The sequence below is a fragment of the Lycorma delicatula genome, chromosome 5 (genome assembly GCF_047948215.1).
Source record: "Lycorma delicatula isolate Av1 chromosome 5, ASM4794821v1, whole genome shotgun sequence".
Lineage (NCBI taxonomy): Eukaryota > Metazoa > Arthropoda > Insecta > Hemiptera > Fulgoridae > Lycorma > Lycorma delicatula.
The window spans coordinates 64,438,500-64,460,322 of record NC_134459.1 but is presented as its reverse complement, the minus strand read 5'-3'; the positions used below and the strand labels follow the sequence as shown (position 1 = coordinate 64,460,322).

Here is a 21,823-nt window from a genome sequence, read left to right as displayed (position 1 = left end):
CAACTTACAGCATTTTAGGACTGCTGTTGCTTATCTAAATTAAAAAATATATATGGGACTTAGGTAAGAAATGTGAAATAGATAAAAATATAATTAGCTATGCTGATGATGATATATTAATATTTTTCAATATGATCAAAAATTTAAACACACAGAAATAAACAACTGTATTCTAAATGAATATGCGTATTTTTTGGTCCTTGTTCATTTAGTCTAGTGCATTGTTATTTTGTATTGTATATTTCATAATGTTTGACTGTATTAAGAGGTCCTTTTTTATGTTTTGTGAATATAATATTGAGGTTGTTGCTAATGTTGATAGTTTTATCATTTTTATGTAAGGATGGGTTGACTATTTTCCCGTGTAGGGATTTTAAGTAATTTATAGTTTTGTGGTTACATCCTGTTTGACCATTATAATACATTTGGCAGTCAGATCAGTTCGATTTAATGATACTACATGGACATTGTGTTTGTTTCGTGATTGCATTCTGTGTGTATGATTCTTGATTTAATGAGGAATGACCCCCAGACCACATCTTACCATAACTCCATACTTAACACAATCTTACTCAGACTTTTTAATTATTAATCTTATTTTGATTATTTCTATTATACCAAAGAAGTTTTTAATACCTGCTGCTAATATTTTGAAAGCAGATGTAATATCTTGTAGTTATATTGTTGGTGTTTGGAAATGCATTGTTGTGTTTAGTAGAAGAAATAAAATACTTTTGTTTGGCTTACAAAACTTTGTATTTCTTAACAATTTGTTGTGGAAGGTATTTTTAGAGAAAATAAAATAGATTTAAAAAAAAAATCACCATTATCTCTGAATATAATTATTTGTTAATACTTTTTTATAGCAGTCATTACTATTTTTGTTGCATCAGTTTCACATAAGTTGCATTTCTGGGCTTTCATTTTGTTACTAATGTAGCAAGTTAATTGTATTATCAGTTTATAATATTCCAAGGAAGGAATGCTATAAACACATAAATCTCACATAAGTGTTAACATTTTATAAAACTGTTAACATAAATCTTTTTTCCTAGGTTGGGTGGCCCAGATCCATTAGATTACATTAGTATGTATGCCAATCCAGGATGTCCAGAAAAAGGAATACCAGCTCATTGGCATTATGTTAGGTAAGTGTACGTTTATATAAAATAATTAATATAGATTTAATGTAAAGTAAATTAAATGAATGATAAAATTGTAGTAAAAATTGCATTATAAAATTCATTACTTTAAAGTATTAAGCCACACCCTAAAGTGTTTGTGATTATACCAACTTTTTTATAGTTAGCTTTTACTTACTTTGTTTTAAAATATAAATAAAATTAAGTAATTGCATCAATTACTCATCATTAGCAATATATATAATCTCAGTTTTGAATTTTATATGAAACAAATAGTTTTCATTTTATTATTTTTATGAACATCATTCTACATCTCTTTCAAATAAATATTTTACAAAACTTCACTAAAACAGCACTTTTGCAGTGTTGTCAATAGTTTTTTTTTTTGTCTTCAGTCATTTGACTGGTTTGATGCAGCTCTCCAAGATTCCCTATCTAGTGCTAGTCGTTTCATTTCAGTATACCCTCTACATCCTACATCCCCAACAATTTGTTTTACATACTCCAAACGTGGCCTGCCTACACAATTTTTCCCTTCTACCTGTCCTTCCAATATTAAAGCGACTATTCCAGGATGCCTTAGTATGTGGCCTATAAGTCTGTTTCTTCTTTTAACTATATTTTTCCAAATGCTACTTTCTTCATCTATTTGCCGCAATACCTCTTCATTTGTCACTTTATCCACCCATCTGATTTTTAACATTCTCCTATAGCACCACATTTCAAAAGCTTCTAATCTTTTCTTCTCAGATACTCCGATTGTCCAAGTTTCACTTCCATATAAAGCGACACTCCAAACATACACTTTCAAAAATCTTTTCCTGACATTTAAATTCATTTTTGATGTAAACAAATTATATTTCTTACTGAAGGCTCGTTTAGCTTGTGCTATTCGGCATTTTATATCGCTCCTGCTTCGTCCATCTTTAGTAATTTTACTTCCCAAATAACAAAATTCTTCTACCTCCATAATCTTTTCTCCTCCTATTTTCACATTCAGTGGTCCATCTTTGTTATTTCTATTACATTTCATTACTTTTGTTTTGTTCTTGTTTATTTTCAATAGTTTTTGCGTAGGACTTCATCTATGCCGTTCATTGTTTCTTCTAAATCCTTTTTACTCTCGGCTAGAATTACTATATCATCAGCAAATCGTAGCATCTTTATCTTTTCACCTTGTACTGTTACTCCGAATCTAAATTGTTCTTTAACATCATTAACTGCTAGTTCCATGTAAAGATTAAAAAGTAACGGCGATAGGGAACATCCTTGTCGGACTCCCTTTCTTATTAGGGCTTCTTTCTTATGTTCTTCAATTGTTATTGTTGCTGTTTGGTTCCTGTACATGTTAGCAATTGTTCTTCTATCTCTGTATTTGAACCCTAATTTTTTTAAAATGCTGAACATTTTATTCCAGTCTACGTTATCGAAAGCCTTTTCTAGGTCTATAAACGCCAAGTATGTTGGTTTGTTTTTCTTTAATCTTCCTTCTACTATTAATCTGAGGCCTAAAATTGCTTCCCTTGTCCCTATACTTTTCCTGAAACCAAATTGGTCTTCTCCTAACACTTCTTCCACTCTCCTCTCAATTCTTCTGTATAAAATTCTAGTTAAGATTTTTGATGCATGACTAGTTAAACTAATTGTTCTGTATTGTTCACATTTATCTGCCCCTGCTTTCTTTGGTATCATAACTATAACACTTTTTTTGAAGTCTGATGGAAATTCCCCATTTTCATAAATATTACACACCAGTTTGTATAATCTATCAATCGCTTCCTCACCTGCACTGCGCAGTAATTCTACAGGTATTCCGTCTATTCCAGGAGCCTTTCTGCCATTTAAATCTTTTAATGCTCTCTTAAATTCAGATCTCAGTATTGTTTCTCCCATTTCATCCTCCTCAACTTCCTCTTCTTCCTCTATAACACCATTTTCTAATTCATTTCCTCCGTATAACTCTTCAATATATTCCACCCATCTATCGACTTTACCTTTCGTATTATATATTGGTGTACCATCTTTGTTTAACACATTATTACATTTTAATTTATGTACCCCAAAATTTTCCTTAACTTTCCTGTATGCTCCGTCTATTTTACCAATGTTCATTTCTCTTTCCACTTCTGAACACTTTTCTTTAATCCACTCTTCTTTCACCAGTTTGCACTTCCTGTTTATAGCATTTCTTAATTGCCGATAGTTCCTTTTACTTTCTTCATCACTAGCATTCTTATATTTTCTACGTTCATCCATCAGCTGCAATATATCGTCTGAAACCCAAGGTTATCTACCAGTTCTCTTTATTCCGCCTAAGTTTGCTTCTGCTGATTTAAGAATTTCCTTTTTAACATTCTCCCATTCTTCTTCTACATTTTCTACCTTATCTTTTTTACTCAAACCTCTTGCGATGTCCTCCTCAAAAATCTTCTTTACCTCCTCTTCCTCAAGCTTCTCTAAATTCCACCGATTCATCTGACACCTTTTCTTCAGGTTTTTAAACCCCAATCTACATTTCATTATCACCAAATTATGGTCGCTATCAATGTCTGCTCCAGGGTAAGTTTTGCAGTCAACGAGTTGATTTCTAAATCTTTGCTTAACCATGATATAATCTATCTGATACCTTGCAGTATCGCCTGGCTTTTTCCAAGTGTATATTCTTCTATTATGATTTTTAAATTGGGTGTTGGCAATTACTAAATTATACTTCGTGCAAAACTCTATAAGTCGGTCCCCTCTTTCATTCCTTTTGCCCAGCCCGTATTCACCCACTATATTTCCTTCCTTGCCTTTTCCAATGCTTGCATTCCAATCTCCAACTATTATTAAATTTTCATCTCCTTTTACGTGTTAAATTGCTTCATCAATCTCTTCGTATACACACTCTACCTCATCATCATCATGGGCGCTTGTAGGCATATAAACGTTAACAATCGTTGTCGGTTTAGGTTTTGATTTTATCCTTATTACAATGATTCTATCGCTATGCGTTTTGAAATACTCCACTCTCCTCCCTATCTTCTTGTTCATCACGAAACCTACTCCTGCCTGCCCATTATTTGACGCTGAGTTAATTACTCTAAAATCACCTGACCAAAAGTCGCCTTCCTCTTCCCACCGAACCTCACTAATTCCTACTATATCCACATTCACCCTATCCATTTCCCTTTTTAAATTTTCTAGCCTACCAACCTTTTTTAAGCTTCTAACATTCCACGCTCCGACTCGTAGAATGTTATTTTTTAATTTTCTGGTGACCCCTTCCTTAGTAGTCCCCACCCGGAGATCCGAACGGGGGACTATTTTACCTCCGGAATATTTTACCAAGGAAGGCGCCTCCATTATTGTTATGTGAAAATGCAGAGCCACATTTTCTTGGAAAAAAAAGCAGCTGTAGTTTTCCATTGCTTTCAGCTGCGCAGTACTCAGAGGACTGAGTGATGTGATACGGCCGTTTAAGTCGTCCTGACTCACGCCCCTAACAACTACTGAAAGAGCTGCTGCCCTCTTTCAGGAATCATTCCTTAGTCTGGCTCTCAACAGATACCTCTCCGATATGGTTGCACCTTCGGTCCAGCTACTCTGTATCCCTGAGCACTCAAGCCCCCTCACCAACGGCAAGGTCTCATGATTCATAGAGGAGGTTGTCAATAGTGTCAGGTTTATAATCTATTGTTATGGCATACATACAGAACCGCTATTGTGTTAGACAGTTGTGTTATTGTGAGCCAGTCTCCTTAAATTACATTAGTCTTATATTATCTTTTATTACAATAGTCTACCAGTAAACTAACATAATCCAGTTATTGATACCAGTGTATGGAGTATTTTACTGTCACCAAATGAAAGCAGATTTTTATAAGCTAAATTATTTTTATCACAATCAGTATTTTTAAGTAAAATTATGGTAATTGTTGAAATATTTTTTTTTCAACTAAGATAATTTAAAACAATTATATTTCTAACTACCAGGTACAATCTGAATAAAAAGGTAAGAATACTTACCTAATTGTAGTGCTTTCAGAGTGTTATTTAATCCTGTTTAATCACCATAGTCATAAAATTATGGAATGTTGCACTTTTTTAAAGTAATTTTTTATCCTAAACTAATTTACAAACTTATTACTTTTACAAACTAATTTTAATCATAAATAATTACTATTTATGAACTATATATGAACCTTATAAATATTTTTTTATAAAAACAGTTTATCTTGGACAAACAGTAAATAATTATAAAACATACCTTTATTTTATTAACAAAAACAAATAACATTCAAAATATAGTAAAAATGAAAGATTAAATTCTTTTGATTCATTTGGAGATTCGCAAATGTTGAATAATTGAAGGATTTGTTGTGAAGTATGGGTGCTGAGTTATGCCTGGATATCAAATTAAAAAGATATAAACTAAGAAGTGAAGCAGTACTGTTTGCGTTCATTCAGATGAAATCACTGCTATTTTATATTGTCTTATGTTCATGGCTCGATGAGAATATTGAGAGATTGAGAATTGGTAATATTTATATAATTACAATTTATTATTTAAAGAACATAAGTAAAACAAGACAAATCAATTATAATAATAATGCAAATAGTAATGATAATAATAAGCGACAATAATAAACAACTCACAATAATAAAAATAGTTATCACAACCACAATAATAATAAATGTGGGTAATAATAATAAACAATGATTACAAAAAACATAATTTAAAGTATTCACAGGTAGATAAATAATGAAAACCAGAATTCAGTCCAGTTGACAAGACATAGCATGACCACTAGTCTTAACACTTTCAGCCACTAGTTTATACTAACAACAATAGTACAATATATAAGACAAGTATAAAGTTCTTTTACTGCAAGTACCTTTGCTGTTCACAAATAAAACTACCCTAACAGTTTATGAATGAAATTTAGTACATTATCTCTTTCACCTATAGTCTAACAGTAACTCACCAAACTATTTCTTGTTTTCATGTACTGGAATTACTTGTAACGTCACTGTAATTGAGCTGAACTTTTCACTAGAAATTCGCTTCTTCACTGACCTCGCAGAATACTCTTGCTGAACTCTATATCTTGCAGAACTCTCCTCACAGACTCACATCTCACCTACTGATCTTGCAGACTCATCTCACCAGCTGACATCGTAACGTCTCGCTTAGACTCATTTCACAGACCTGTTACCTCTACTAAAAGGGTTCCTTTTAGCTCCTTTCTGGTCCTCCCATTATTATATTTTCTACTACTTTCTTAATTGATAGGAATCCGTTACGCAGGTCCGCTATACCGGTCTTGTTACAATATTTTGCAATCCTTTCAAGTAATTTTCTGATATATATATATGATATCTAAACAAAGGGTATCAATGGAAGGTCCATGATTTTATGGAGAATATCATTTATAAATACTAAGAGCAACAAGCTAAGACATCTGCCTAAGCATTCACATTTTATTTCTTGGAGAGAGGAGCTATATTTCATAAAGGTTTTCTAATCAAGAATTAAATTTCAACTGCCTTCTTTATTACCAGTTGTACAGAATTACATTTCAACTGCCTTCTTTATTACCAGTTCTTAACCAGTTGTACAGTACAGCTGATTAAAATCCTCTGATTCTGTATAACTTAAGAATAACATTCATGGTTTTAACACTTAGAAATATACTGAAATCTTTTCATGCAGAACACCGTTTTAGAAATGATTGATTGTTTTATAAATTTTACAAATATGAGATTTATTATTTATAAAATTTTATGCTAGAATGGTGAATGAAAGTGATTTTTGTCTTATTATTTTTTAAAAATAGTTTTGGATTATCAGATCTTCATGGAGATGGTAGAGTGCATGAAATATCAGGTCCAGAGACTCCTAGTGGTTTTGGTTTTGAATTGACATTTAGGTTGCGTCGTGAACCTGGAGAAACTGGACCTCCAACTTGGCCTGCAACATTAATGCAGGCATTAGCAAAATATGTATTTCAATCAGGTATAAATAGCATAACATGTATTTTTTTTTTTGTTACTATTAAATAATGTCTAATTGGTTGATGTTTTTGAAATGTGATTAAACTTACAAAATATTCAAAATTTATAAAAACATTCAAAATGTTACAAAATAACTTACTTTCTGAGACACTACAACATCTAATCATTGAAAATGCAATTTTTTTATATTTACCACATTAACTTGTATATACAAATATGAATTCTGCAATTACTATAAAAGATTTTGTAGAGTCAAATATTTAAAAAAAATTGTTTTTTTATGTGCAGTACATGTTATATAGAATAAAGAATATTAACATACCTGGTAATAGTAAATACTTAATTCTAACAAACATCATCTGTCACTTAAACAATGTTACTTTATTATGTTGCTTTCGAATCATATAAGATGATATGATTGCTAAAAATCTACCAGTAATAAACAGAACCTTTTAGCCTAAGAGTATACAAAAATTTCAGTAATTGCAACAAATTTGCAGTACAGATCTATAAAGAATTTGCAAAGTTGCAGTATAGACTGTAACAAATATTTGTCAAAAACAAAATATTCAATGATAATACATGATAACAGAATCATTTTATAGAAACAGGGCAAATAAATTTTCACATTTCAAAAAAAAAATGTTTGAGAGGAGTTTTATTACTTTCAGATGAATTACTACAATTATGAATTATTTATTTATATAATGAATTATTATTATTACTTTCCCATGATTTAGAAAACATGTTTGACAAAGTAGCAAAGAAGCTGTAGGAAATATTAGAGGGATACTAAGATAATATGATTTGATTCATATAGTATAATAGTACCATAATTGTGCATAATAGAAAGAATTAGCAGTTGTTGGAGATGAAAAAAATAGTGTTTATGCATGAATTTAGGATATTAATATTTATATGGACTATCTTCTTAGAAGTTGGATAAATAAAGTTGAGAACTTTGTGTATGACTTCAATTCAAGAAACTTGTTTTCAATATTTTTTCCTGATCTGATAATTGAAGATTAGTGAACATTTTTTTCCAAAAAGCTGTTTTAAGTTTTTTAAAAAGCATATCACATTATACTGTAAGACTGTTTGCAAAGTAAGATGGAAATAATGATTTTTTTTTTTTTTTTTTTTTTTAGTAAGGTCAAAAATTGTTTTAAGCCGTGAAATAATAGAACAGGTTAACTCTCTGTTCAATAATTAGAAGGTAAAGTTTCATTACTTGAGAGATGGATATTGACAGTAGATAAGATATTGAAAATAGAAAAGTTTAACTTATTAATTTTGCTAAGAGAACCCGAATATGTAAAATAAATGCAGATATTATTATTAGAGTTTTACAAACTATCATGTCACAAATTTTGCATATGGTACAGAAAGATAGTTTGTTATAAAGCAGAATGAAAATCATATTATAACGTCACAAATGCTTTTCCTGGATGATAAGGGGAGAATCTCAGAAATTAGAAGTCAGTGTAAATGAAAAATTCTAAATCCTTCATGAAGATAGAGAAGTTGTAATAGCAGAATGAGCAATTAACAGTTAATAATTAAATTTTAATCAGTATAAACCTGCTTGATTTTATCAATAGAAAACTTTTATATTAACGTTATGCAGCCATTTTCATTAAATAAAAATTAATTGGTTTGTATAAAAGTAAATTTTTTCACATAACAAAGTAAAATGAAAATTGAGAAAGATGGATATTACAAATATATTAAATTTAACAAAAAGCTGCTTATTAAACAACTGATTCATTAGAGACTGAATACTTGTCATCATGCTTAAGGTTTTTCTTAATTATCCAAAAACAGGTGCCATTAACAACAGTGTTGCTGTGATTAAGCTCCAAAAGAATCTTTTAGAAGTATATTTTTGACATGTTTAAAAAACAAGTCATTAATTATCCCAAAAGTATATTGTTTAGTTATTTTTATAATTAAATTTTTGTTGAAGAAAATACTAGATACTTGAAAATAACTATCTAAATTTTTTTTTAATTTATCAGTCAGTTTATAAACATGTAGATATCCTGTTGTTGATTAAAACTGGACAAGTATGTGTGTATTTGACTGCTATGATGAAGTAAAAAAGGAAGAAATGAATCTTTGATGTAACATAGACCACCAACCTACCAGTTTTGATAATTTTCAGAAATAAAACTGCGATTCAGACAACTATCATTAGTTTAATTAACTTTTATTCAGATATTTATAACTATTATTAAAGATAATTATAATAGTAAATATTTTATTATTAACAAACTTTCCCTAGGTTGTTTTCATATGATGTTTTTTTACTTGTCACTATCATAATTTTTCTAACATATCAATATCAGATAATTATTATAAATATTTGAAGCTGCTTATATTTTATTGCACAGTTTGTAATAAAATTACAAACTGCTGATCTACAACGTAGGCTAGCTTTTGCAAGAACATAGTATAGTGTTTACCATTATTTTTACTTTTTTAATGTTTCAAAAATAATTTTATTTGTTTTTAAAAGGTAATACATTATGTGCTGGTGATCATGTTTCTTGGCATTGTGCTCTTGATAATAGTGAATCACGTATACAACATATGTTGATGGGTGAAGATTCACAACTTTCAGTTACATCTACCCCATTTGGCCCTGTAAATTTTGTCCAGATTGTTGGTGTCTGTAAAGAAGAATTATTAGCTGCTCAAAGATGGAATGGTCCTGGTGTTCTGGATATACTAAAACGACTGCCAAGGTTTGTATCTGTACTTTTTTTATGAAGTGCTTTTACATTACTGCATTTTCCCTCCTGCTTCAATTCAAAAAACTTTTCAATCCATTTCTCTTTGTACTCCTTTGTTTAAGTTCATATGATTTAAATGCAGTTGTAATTATTTAAACATGAAGTAATTTGTAATTTGTTAATTACATTAATAAGGCAAAAAAAATATTAGTGTAATACATGAAAAACTTGCTTCAGACTAATTACAGTGTCCCTATAAATTATCAATTATTATAATTTTTAGTTGTAGAAAAAAAATTACTCTTGAAGTGAAAAATCTAGTTATTGGATTTCTAGTAAAAAATTATTTGTTTCTTGCTTTAGCTGCATTTCTTGTCTATTACACATGTTTCAAACTATATAATTTAATTTTTTTGTTTCTCTTTTAATTTATATGTGATGTAATAATATTATATTTGCTTTCAATTACAAAAAGTTATATATTTATTTTAGTGCTGGTGGACCTTGGTTAGTAACAGACATGAGAAGAGGTGAAAGTATGTTAGAATTAAATCCAGCTGCACAAGAAGAAGTCGATAGAGGAATTAAAGAAGATGGTTCTAATTTGAGCGGGGTTAGTGCTCGTTGTTCTTGGGCTACTGCCGATATTGATGCTCTTTTAAAAGAGAATGGCAATAGCAGCAGGGAATTAGAGAGTGAAGGAGGTTGTCTTAGAGAAGGGCCTGCTACCCTGACTCATTCTGATACTGAACAAATCAAAGCTGCATTTAAAAAAGGCTCGCTTAATACTAGGCCTGTTTTGCCACCAATTAAATCACATATACAGCAGTAAGTAAATTGTATTTAATTATGAAACAGATTAATTTAGTTTCTATTGTAATTTATATTTTGACATACAGTTCATATATTGACTTATAGAGATCAATTAAAAAAAGTTGGTGTATAAACCCATAACAAAGACAGTTTAAAAAAAAATTGTTATACAACTGAAAAACATTTTTGAATTTGGTATGCCTATTAAATATTTTAAACATTACTATTTATCATGAAAACCGATATAATTAAAACAAGATAAATTTTGTTAACAAAAGTTTATTAAAGTCAATTTTTTCTGTTTAATATCAGTTGTTTTCTCCTCTGATTACTGTTGGTGAGTGCACAACCTACGATCACTTGAAAACAGAAAACTTAACTTATACAAAATTTAAATCTAGTATTAAACAATGGTTTTTAGAAAAAGATAATGTCAAATGTTTATTTTTTTAAGCTGACAAGATGTGTCTTCTCTATACAGACATATAAAAGAAACTGTAACAACAAATTTTGTCAAAACTATATCTATTAGAAACATTAATAATGTTACTAGTTTTTAAGTATAATTAACAATGTATTATAAGTTGTTATAAAATTTTGAAAATATAATGTAGCTATGAAATTGTATAAAAAAGAGGAGAGGAGAAATAATCAATAAAATAAATAAATTTCTATACTCCTTCCTTTATCAAGATTTATACTCAAATTGGTATCGTATTTCTTAAATAAATTTATTATCAAGGATTAAAAAGAAACCTTTAAAAATATTTGTGTGAATTTTAGTCCTCTGTGGTAATAAAACCAGAAGGATAAAGTAGAAAGTGACTCTGTAATAAATAAAAGCTGACAAATCAGTTGGATGGCTTTCCCGTCAAACAGCTCTTTTCTGATGTATGGTTTACACTCAGAACTTAATTTAAAATATTCATCATTTTATTTAAATATAATATGTTTTTGTTTATTTCATTTAATAATTCTAATTAAAGCACGCATGCAAACAATATTTCGTTTGCATGGGTGTGGCAGTACTAGCAGCCACTTTAAATAAATTTTTACACTTTGAATATTATTCGTTTATTTAATTCTACTGCTCACCTGTGATGTCACAACATAGCAGATGACTACAGCAGTAGTCCAACCGCTATATGGGATCTGTAAGGGTGGGGGTGGCTGGGTTAAGACTAACTTTGATGGGGAAACAAATTTATGGATCCAGTGAGATGTTAATAAAAAAAACTGCAACAAAAAAGACCCACTGTACTCTCTTCTACAACATTTCAAAATTATTTCTTTTTTTGGAGTAGGGATGCAATTTAGCAAAAACGTTTTAAACAAAAGATGTTTTTTTTTATAATTATTCACAAAAATATTCAAAAAACGTAAATGCAACAAAAATCACCCCTTGTTACTGCCCTTTATAACAATCAAAATAAAACTACAAAACACAAATTACAAAAGTTGTTTGTAAACAAACAACTATCAAAAAAAAAACTCCAATGAAGATCACCCCTTGTACTTCCAACTATAACTCGTTAAAATTAAAATCATTTTTTGTGGGGGGTGAAATTTAGCAAAAACGTTTTTTTTACAAAAGTTGTTCCTTTATTAATATAAACAAAGTTATCAAAAAAATATATAACATTAATTATGCAAAATCTGAAGATGATTTCATTTCCCCCCTCTCTCTCTCTCTTTCTCTCTCTGTGTGTGTGTGTGTGTGTATGAAGGTGTGTGCAGAAGGCAAAAATTGTTAGGACTAAATTAATATTAAGATAATTGCATAAAAGAAAGGAATGGAACATAACATCAAATCAGTCTGTGTCTGATAACCAAGAGAAAATCAGTAAAGAAAAAAGTTATATTTTGTATTTAATTTAAGGGAAAAAACCAAAGAACTATATTTAGGAAAGAATCCCGTTGAAGTACTTTCAGATTCAAAAATATAACAATTCAAATTTTGATAATATGCTATCTCCATCTTTATGAGTTAAATAATCTATCAAAGATTTTTTATGATTTATAAAGTAAATTAGGCTGTTTTTAATGTGCTGTTTATGATTTTCTTGCCTATTGTTATAAAATAATCTTTTCTTTCTTTTTACCTTCTTAAGTTTGAAATATCATTAAAAAAATAACAAGTATAAATAAACATTTCACTTTATTTGCCTAATTTTTAAGTCCCCAAACTTTTTAGATTCTTAAGTCACAAAAAATTATCAAAAAAGTCATGAAAATTACATTTTTAATCCTTTCTTGATTCTTTGTAATTGAAGAAAAAAAAATTTTAATTTTTTTTCTACTATTTCTTGATTTAATTCATGTAATTTGGAAGTACTGTATATGACTTCTTAGTTCCCTCCCTTTTGGGTCCATTCAACAGTGGGCTGGATCAAAGAAAATCTGAATTTGTTTTGGAGATAACATTAAGGTGTCCACCTGTGTTTTTTTCTTGAATCATTGGGCTCCATTCCACATCTTGTATTTATAATTTATCTATTCAGCGTTTATTGTATGTCATATGTTTAGTATAAAAATTATTTGTTTTATTATGTAGCTTTGCCTCTTCCATGCCAAAGATTTTTTCCAGAGCTGCATAGTACATATTACATCTGTATATCTTGGTCAAGCTGCAAATATATTCATTATGAAAGTCAAATACATGATGAATTATTTGTTGTAAAAAGTGCTGATAAACTGTCAGGTAGACAATTTGAAGAATAATTTTTTGTAATGTGATCATACTTCAAAAAATGAATTAGACAATTTTTTTATTTTCACGTAATTTACAATTTTTATAAATATGCTAAAATATAATTAAAATCATATATTTTTAAATTCTTTAAAAATTCATGCATAGTGTAAAGAGTTAAACTATAAATGAAACAGAAATATGACATTTAGAAGGAACTTCACAAGGTGATGTTTACTTCTAAATGGCAAAGAAATTCAATGATTTCTTATTCCATTCATGCTTTTATTGTATAAAATAATTACATACATTTATCTTATTTCTTTTTTACGCATCTTAAAAAAAATATATATTATACAAATTATATATATGTATATGCATCTGGGGTCAAATGCATGTTTAAGGGCAGTTTTCTGAGAATTTTTATATTAGTAATTTTATATAATGTACAACTGATGAGAGTCATAATGATTGCCAAAAACTCATGCTTTGAGGAATTGGTTCTGCTTAAAGAATCCCTCCTAGCAAAGATACCAGCACTTTTAGACCAGTGACCACTTTAAAGAATTAAAGGTATTGTTGCTTCCTTTAGAATTCCTTTCGACCCTGATTATATTATTATTCTTGCTTTTGTGTTAAAGATATAGAAGAATCTTTTATGAACGGTTTAGTATTTAATAAATGTTATTTAATAGGTAAATTTTTTATATGTAATGTTGGTTTGTTGTGTAACAGCATGCCACTAGTGTGTAATTAAAAGAAAATTAACTCTGGTTTCTGTTAATCCCCTGTCTTCTATTAATGAGAGTACTGATTGGAGAGAATTTATCTACTCCCTAATACATGTACAATGAAGCACTTTCTTGCTTTACAATACTTAATTTCCTATTATCCATTGACTATTAGCATGTAAAGGTTTACTTTGTATAATAACAGTTAGATTTTTATTGCAGAGGTGGTGATAATTCATTTAGGAAAGAATGGGATGCAGAAGGTGAATCAACAGAATTGCTTAGAACTAGACATTTAGAATCATTACATTTGACATTTAATATGGAATCTGGAGTGTTACTGCCATTGGCAATTCGGTACGTTATAAAAAAAAAAATAAAAATATTCATCATGTTACAGTTTTGTGTTAGTTTGATGTTATGTGCGAGTTTGCGAGTTGTATTGTAACTCTGCACTACTTATTGTATCACTTAAGAGTCTTACCTCATTGGTCAGTATACTGATTCGTAAACTTTATTTATAAATTTAGTTCTCCTTACCAGTAGTATTTATATTTTGTGATTTGGTGATGAAAGAGTATCTCCTATTTATATAGGAGTTGTATGTACTAAGGGTAATGCAAAACATTGGTAGAATACACATCTGTTGACACAGGATCACTATACCCAGATTTGGGTTCTTATTGGATGAAAATTGATTTGATGGTATATTCTGCTATATACCATACTTTTCAATGTATAAAACTTCCCTTTTTTCTTAATAGAAAAAAGCACTTGGAAGTTGGAATATATTTGTACTCAGATTTTTTCCATTAATTAAGGTTGATTAGGTAATTGAAAGTATAGAACTGGAACTAATAAAAATTATGCAAATTTTTTCAGAAGACTGGAGATAAAATGAACTGTGTATACCTGATTTTCAGGAGTATTCCATTCTATCCTCTCCTTACTAAATGTTTAGATTCAAATGTACTTATCACTATTATTTTCATGAAATCTGTCCCTCGGTTAATTGTCTTATGTGGTTATTACTATCAAAAATTGTTCCAGAACATTTTCCTTGGTCACTCTATGGACTATTATGAATAAGTAGTTATTGTTCAATGCAGAAGGTATCCAAGAATGATCCCTTCATTTCTCATTCTATTCAGTTAGTTTTAATTGGATGTTTGAAGAGGATGCTCCTAGCCAAGTTTTAAGTTATAAATGGCTAAAATATGCACTAAATAACATGGAAACTGAGAAGCAGAACAAAAATTTGATGCACCACTAATTTAAAAGAAATGGTTTGACAACGACAGCCAAAATAAAAATTTCTTAGAAGCTGTCAAATGATTCGAGGAAAAAATTCTAGCATTCACAAATTTCTAATCAATTCTAGAAAAAAGACAGATTTCCAGCTTCAAGTAATTGCCAACAAGGAAAAGATTCCCTTAATATTTGAAGTCCCTTGAAACACTGTCAAAGATGACAATGAGAACCAGATAATGGTGCACATAATGGTGTAACAGTGCAAAGTGTTGCAGTGCTGAGCTAGAATGTAAACCATTCTGAACCATCATGATTGGTGGATCATCATACTTCACCAGCCTCCCCTTTTCCATACCCTTGATCTCTTTTTGATAATGATTAGTAATGCGGGTACTAGTTTGATCTGTTGGTTTTTCCATGCTAAGGAACCTGGAACCTTAAGATCCACTATGTCCTGGATGTTTAGGTTTGGGTGTGTATTTAAAGTCAGTTAAAGTAATTTAACTGTATTTGAATAATTAAAAAAACTTAGTAGTAAAAAAATGTGGACTAAAATTCAACTCTATAAAAAATTATAGTAAGATCCAGTTAAGGTTTAATTTTCTTAACATTTGGCACCGTTGGTATTTATACAATTTATATAAAAAGAGTATCCACTTACCAACAGTTGTATTAATTATCCAAGTGCTTTCAAATTATTCCTCCATCATCAGGGATTATTAATTAATTATGAATTTTATAGTTTTATAATTAATTAATAATCCCTGATGTTGGAGGAATGATCTGAAAGCGCTTGGATAATTAATACTCAGAATTGTTGATAAATGGATACCCTATTTTTTATATAAAAAGATCTAGTTAGTCCAGCAGGAGGTGCTTCTGAGTGCTGTTTTGTAACATTAAAGCATTCAAAATTTGTTGGCCTTTACTGTGGTCGACAGAAACAGAAATAGACTAAATCGCATCTATGTAAACAACTTTCTGAAATATGTGAGTGTTACAAAAACCATGTTAAGTAAAAGCTGATAGTTTAACAAAATGAAGATATGTAAAAAACTTAAAGAAATTATTTATTCTTAACAGGTGTGTACCTGTTATAGATTTTTTATGATGAAATTATAAAAAAATATAATATTACTGTAATAATAATAATAATATCATAATATTGCTGAGAATCAAACCAGATTTTAATTATTAATTTTTTCATGATCAGTTAATAGATAAAATTCAGGAAGTAAAAAATTGTTTAGAAATAGTAAGTATACATTTTATTTAATTTGTTTTAACAACTGTTTATATTTTTTTATCATTAGGGGTCGTGTGATGCATGGTCGTCATTTTACATTTAAATCCGTCCTTGGTGATACAGCTATAACCATTGTTGCATCTGCTGTTACTGGTACATTTGTAGATACAGATAAACCATATGTTGCTCACGGGCCATGGCTTCAGGTCCTTATACCTGATGATTTTGTTCAGGAAATGGCTGATGTTCTGGAACCGCTCAATAATCCTGATGAGGTAAAAAATTAAATACTACTATTTTCTTACTATTTATATTTTAGTGTTTTTTTTTTTAATTTTAATGTTTTTCAAGATTAAACTTTTCAGAAGATAAAATTTCTTTGCTATAACTAAATGATAGCTTTTAAAATTTCACTCTGGGGGATTGACAAAACCTACATGAGTTCTGTATGTTAAACCGGGTAAGTTATTCATCAAAAGGTAGAGTGAAAAGCACAGATCCTTTGAACTTTTCTGCACCTTTGTTCTATATATGAAGTTGTCATATCTGTATCGATAACACTAGTCAACAAAAAAACACTTTTTTGTGAATTTGGAATCTTACATGGTGACTTATTTTATGTTTTTTAGATACATTCAATTTATTTATCAATAAATGCATAATCACTGTGAAATCAATATTTAAAAAAAATTATTATTTACATTTATTCATTTAAAATTTGGTAAATTAACTAAATTTTTATTTATTCAAACTCAGATAAATTGAAATACATTAATAAAAGTTTCAAAAAGTCTAAAGCATTGGAATTGTTTTACCTTTAATTTTTAGAATATATTGACAAACTTTTTGTCTATTGACAAAACCAGCAATAGTCACCCATCATTTTCAGAATTCCATCTTGTACCGATGCTTCACAGTCAAAATATCCTGACTGAAATGTTCTCCTTGCTCATCACTGACAGAGCCCATTTCAGGAAAAAGTTTAGGAAAGGAATTTTAAATGTCATCATACATCCTAAATTTTTGTTTGAAAAAAACATTTTTATCTCTTCTGTTGTCTAAAAAAAATCATCAACAACATCGTTTAAGGACTTCCATGCAGCTAGTTCACATTCACTAATTTTATTGTCAAAAGTTGAGTCCTTAAGCATTTTTTGATTTGTGGACCGACAAAAATACCCTCCTTAAGCTTACCATCACTCAATTTAGGAAAACTTTTTTAAATGATTGAATCCTGGTCCAATGCCTTTACAAAATTTGTCATAGTTTTATGTGAAGTGGCAGCAGTATGATTTTACCATTCTCAATTACTGATAAATGCTTTACATTTTTTCACCAGCCACAATGGCCAGTTCTTTAACTAGGTAATGATTATTTGTGTCATGACCATCCCAAAGACAAAGAAAACAACAATATTTTGTAAACTCACCTTGTAAACCAAGAAATAATGCAACAGCTCTCAGATCACTGCAAACTTGCAAAGAGAGTTATTGTGAAAAGTGGCTCCTTATATGTGGTAAAATGTAAAACTTTTTTCCACCAGAAGGATCAGCACATTCTGATATAAATAGCACTTCTAAATCACGATCTAAATCACATGAAGATAAAACAACTTATAAATTACCTATATAGAAATAGAAGAGTTCAACAAAGACAATAAGAATTGCTTTTTTCTGGTCACAATTTCGTGAAATTTGTGAAAACGAAAGCATAATAAAGAAGATAAAATTCAATATTTAATGTAAGCAACCTAAACGGGGGTTCCCTTGACCATGAATTAGTGGATGCATAGTTTTCCTGCTTCAGCAGCAAATTATCCAAAAGTAATTGTTCAGTTCACTTAAAGGCTAGATTTAGTAAGGCTGGCCTATAATTATTTTATATGTGAGAGAACTTTTACAATTAGTTCTGAGAAGAGTGTTAGATATAAAATAAGTCTTAAGTTTTTAAAGTATTAGGAAGTCTTTATGATAAATTGGCCACACTAACAAAGAGCCCTAAATGTTACTTCAGAAAAATGTGTGTACAATTTCCCTCAGTAGAATCTACTCTTTCGCAGAGTGTATGTATTAGAGGAATATGAAAGTGCTAGAATATCATAGAAGATAAATGAGATTATTGATAATTTAATGCTAAAATATTTATTAAATTTTTTATGACAAGAAGTACAGTAACATTGGTATTTCTCCATCACTCACAGATTTTTGTTATTTTAATCTTTTTAAATATTTTAAAATGTTTTTCCATCCATTTGTTCACTGTCAAGTAAAAGCTCCTACAGCATTGTAAATATGATGGAACCAAATGAACTAACTCAGAGTAGTGTTGCTACTGTTGTGAAATTTCAGGCGCATATAGACATGTAAAAGCATGATCTAGTGTAGCACACATTCATCAGAATGATGTCAGTTGTGAGGTAATAGTGAAAACCAGTAAACACATTGTGAGTGCTTTATGTATCTGAATTATTGTGTATTACATATTTACAACTTTATTTCTTTTAATTAGTCATTAGTTACAAAATGCCTAGAGTTTGTTTAAATCATTGACAATTTTTCTTATGTATGTGGTGAAGTGATGCTCAAATCCCAAAGGTGAAACCTTACTTCATTAGAAAAAAAGTGTTATGAACTTTATTTTGGGTGTAAAGTCAGGGACCAAACAAGGGCCTGGTCCCCATATATCTGTTGTTTATTATGTTCTAGGCTTGTTACTGCATGGAAAAATGGCATACGCCACATGCCATTTGCTATCTCTATGATTTGGAAAGAATCTAAAGATCACTCTTCTGACTGTTATTTCTGCTTAACAAACATTAAAGGGATTACTTCAAAATTAAAACATATAGTGATGTATCCTAACTTGCACTCTGCAATAAGACCAGTTCCACACTGTGAAGAATTGCACATACCAAAGCTTCTAGAACATGTAACATTAGATGAAGAAAGCTCAGAGTCTGATGGAAGTAAGGAAGAAAAAGAACCAGATTCTTGTGATACAACTTTTGAACAAAACAGTTCATCTGAACCTCATTTACTGACTCAAGAAAATCTTAACAATCTTACATGAGATTGTTATCCAAAAAACAGTCTGAAATCTTTGCTTCCCAGCTAAAAGGATGGAATCTTCTTCAAAAGAATACAAAGATATGTACTAATCGTCATTCTGAACTTAGACTATTTTTCTGAAGAAAATGGCTTATTGTTTTGTAATGACATTTATGAAAACACTTTATAATGAACATAACCCAACAGAATGGTGCTTGTTTATTGATTCCTCTAAAGTTAGTTTAAAAGCTGTACTTCTGCATAATGGCAATAAATTCCCATCAGTACCTGTGGCTCACTCTGCTAATATGAAAGAAACATATGAAACTTTAAATTTATATTGGAAAAGCTTCAATATGCAGTGTATGAATGGAATATTTATGGTGATTTGAAGGTAATTGCACTTATTCTTGGTCTGCAGCCTGGTTAGTTTTTTTGGGAAATTGAAAGACGGAAAATTATCGTGATATTGTCAATGATCTTATAACATCTTTTAAAAATTTAGGTAGTAATATGTCCTTAAAAGTACACTTCCTGTGAGCGATAAACACAGAGAACACTTTCATAAGGAGTATTCAGCTATAGAAAAGAGGTATCAAGGCAAGTGGAATCCTAATATGCTGAATCCGAAATATACCAGAAAATCGTCATTTCTTACTTTCTAGGTGAGTCAAATGTTTGAATATTGTGCAGTTAAGAATGCAGAAAGTATTAAATGCTTGGAATTATAAATGCCTATCTCTCCGAAATCTTGCGTGATGGGGAAAGCCAATATAATATTTGAATTCAGAAGAAAAAATACTATCAGAATCACATATTTTTCTTCCTGAGACAAAAAAAAATTCTTTTGTGTTCCCCAGTGTGATGTGCAAATTAATTCAAACACAGGGAATTTTCTGTTTATTTTTATGTTGTGGCTATACTGCTTGACCATACTCCTGTAAGTTTTCTGTATAATGTGAGTTACTGTTCTTTAGTTATTTAGCAATTTTCATATTATAGTGTTAGGAAAGTTTATTAATTTTTTACTACAAAATTATATTTTGTGTTTTTTGTTCTTTGTGTTTTGATTATATAATATATACGTAACTCCAAGAAAGCATTGAAAGATTGTTTCTCTTTCTGAACGTATCAGTATGATGTAAGTAGCGTCTGAGTGTGATGTTGGACTAGGGAAAGGGAATGCTATTTTAAAAAAATTTAAAGGAACTAGTTCCTTTTTTCCACAAAGGAAAGACAAATGTGACTGTAAAAAAAATCTCTACTCCTATACAGGATCAGTTATTAGTGAAAAAAAAAACAAATTTGATCCAAAGTCATCTGCTATGGACTTAAATTGAGAATTAGCCAGTGAAACAATCAATTTACATGTGACAACTGTTAGACACTAACATCCTGCAGCTGGATGGAAAACTTGTCAGCCAGCTTAAAATCAGCTTTTAACACCAGCAATTGCAAAGAAAGACTTTTGTGAACCAAAGTACTATTGAACCAAAGAAGACTAGAATGTTGGCGAGTCATTTTTTGGGTTGAGGGGGCAAACAGTTCCATATCAGAAAAGCATAAGATGAGAATACATCACCAGCTCTTGTTCATTACTTACAATAGATGGTATGTTGAAAAGTGATAGATATATCAAGATTTTGAAGGAAAAGGTTATATCACAACTTTAAAATAAATTCCATAATTTTTTAAAGAACAAAACAATAAAAGTGCTCCTGTGGACAGACAACTCCCCAGACTTAAATCTAGTGGAAAATCTTTGGACAATAGTCAAAAAACAATCTCAAAAATGAATTGTACCACAAAAATTGATTTCATTAAACAAGTAATATCATAATAGTTTCATGATGAAGAATTAGAAAAAATTTGTAGCACACATGTTGAATGTATCAAATTTTGTAAGTGAAGTGATTAAGAATAAAGGAGGACATATTAATTACTAAATATTCAAAAATTGTACAGGTATGATTTTTTCTAAATAAAGTTACTTTTTATTACATATTTCTATGTTTAGATTAATTTACATGCTGTAGAAAGCAAAGAATGCATGAGGCTAGCCCGAGACACATTTGTAACTAAAGTTAATGAAGAGGTAAGTGTTATTAAAGAAGTAAGGAAAAGAAAAGTAATAAAGAAAAAGATTGCTACTGCAGCAGGATTAGTCAATAT

General features: G+C 29.8%; 1 protein-coding gene across 1 annotated transcript in view; it reads left to right on the top strand.

The window, feature by feature from the left end:
- Su(fu) (suppressor of fused domain protein) overlaps nucleotides 1-21,823 on the top strand; it is a 35,531-nt gene that overhangs the window by 3,160 nt on the left and 10,548 nt on the right. Inside the window, exons 2-7 of the mRNA XM_075366295.1 lie at nucleotides 1,056-1,148; nucleotides 6,962-7,140; nucleotides 9,658-9,886; nucleotides 10,367-10,702; nucleotides 14,330-14,464; nucleotides 16,672-16,879. Of these exons, the coding sequence (XP_075222410.1) occupies nucleotides 1,056-1,148; nucleotides 6,962-7,140; nucleotides 9,658-9,886; nucleotides 10,367-10,702; nucleotides 14,330-14,464; nucleotides 16,672-16,879 (1,180 nt within the window). The remainder of the gene's footprint in view (nucleotides 1-1,055; nucleotides 1,149-6,961; nucleotides 7,141-9,657; nucleotides 9,887-10,366; nucleotides 10,703-14,329; nucleotides 14,465-16,671; nucleotides 16,880-21,823) is intronic.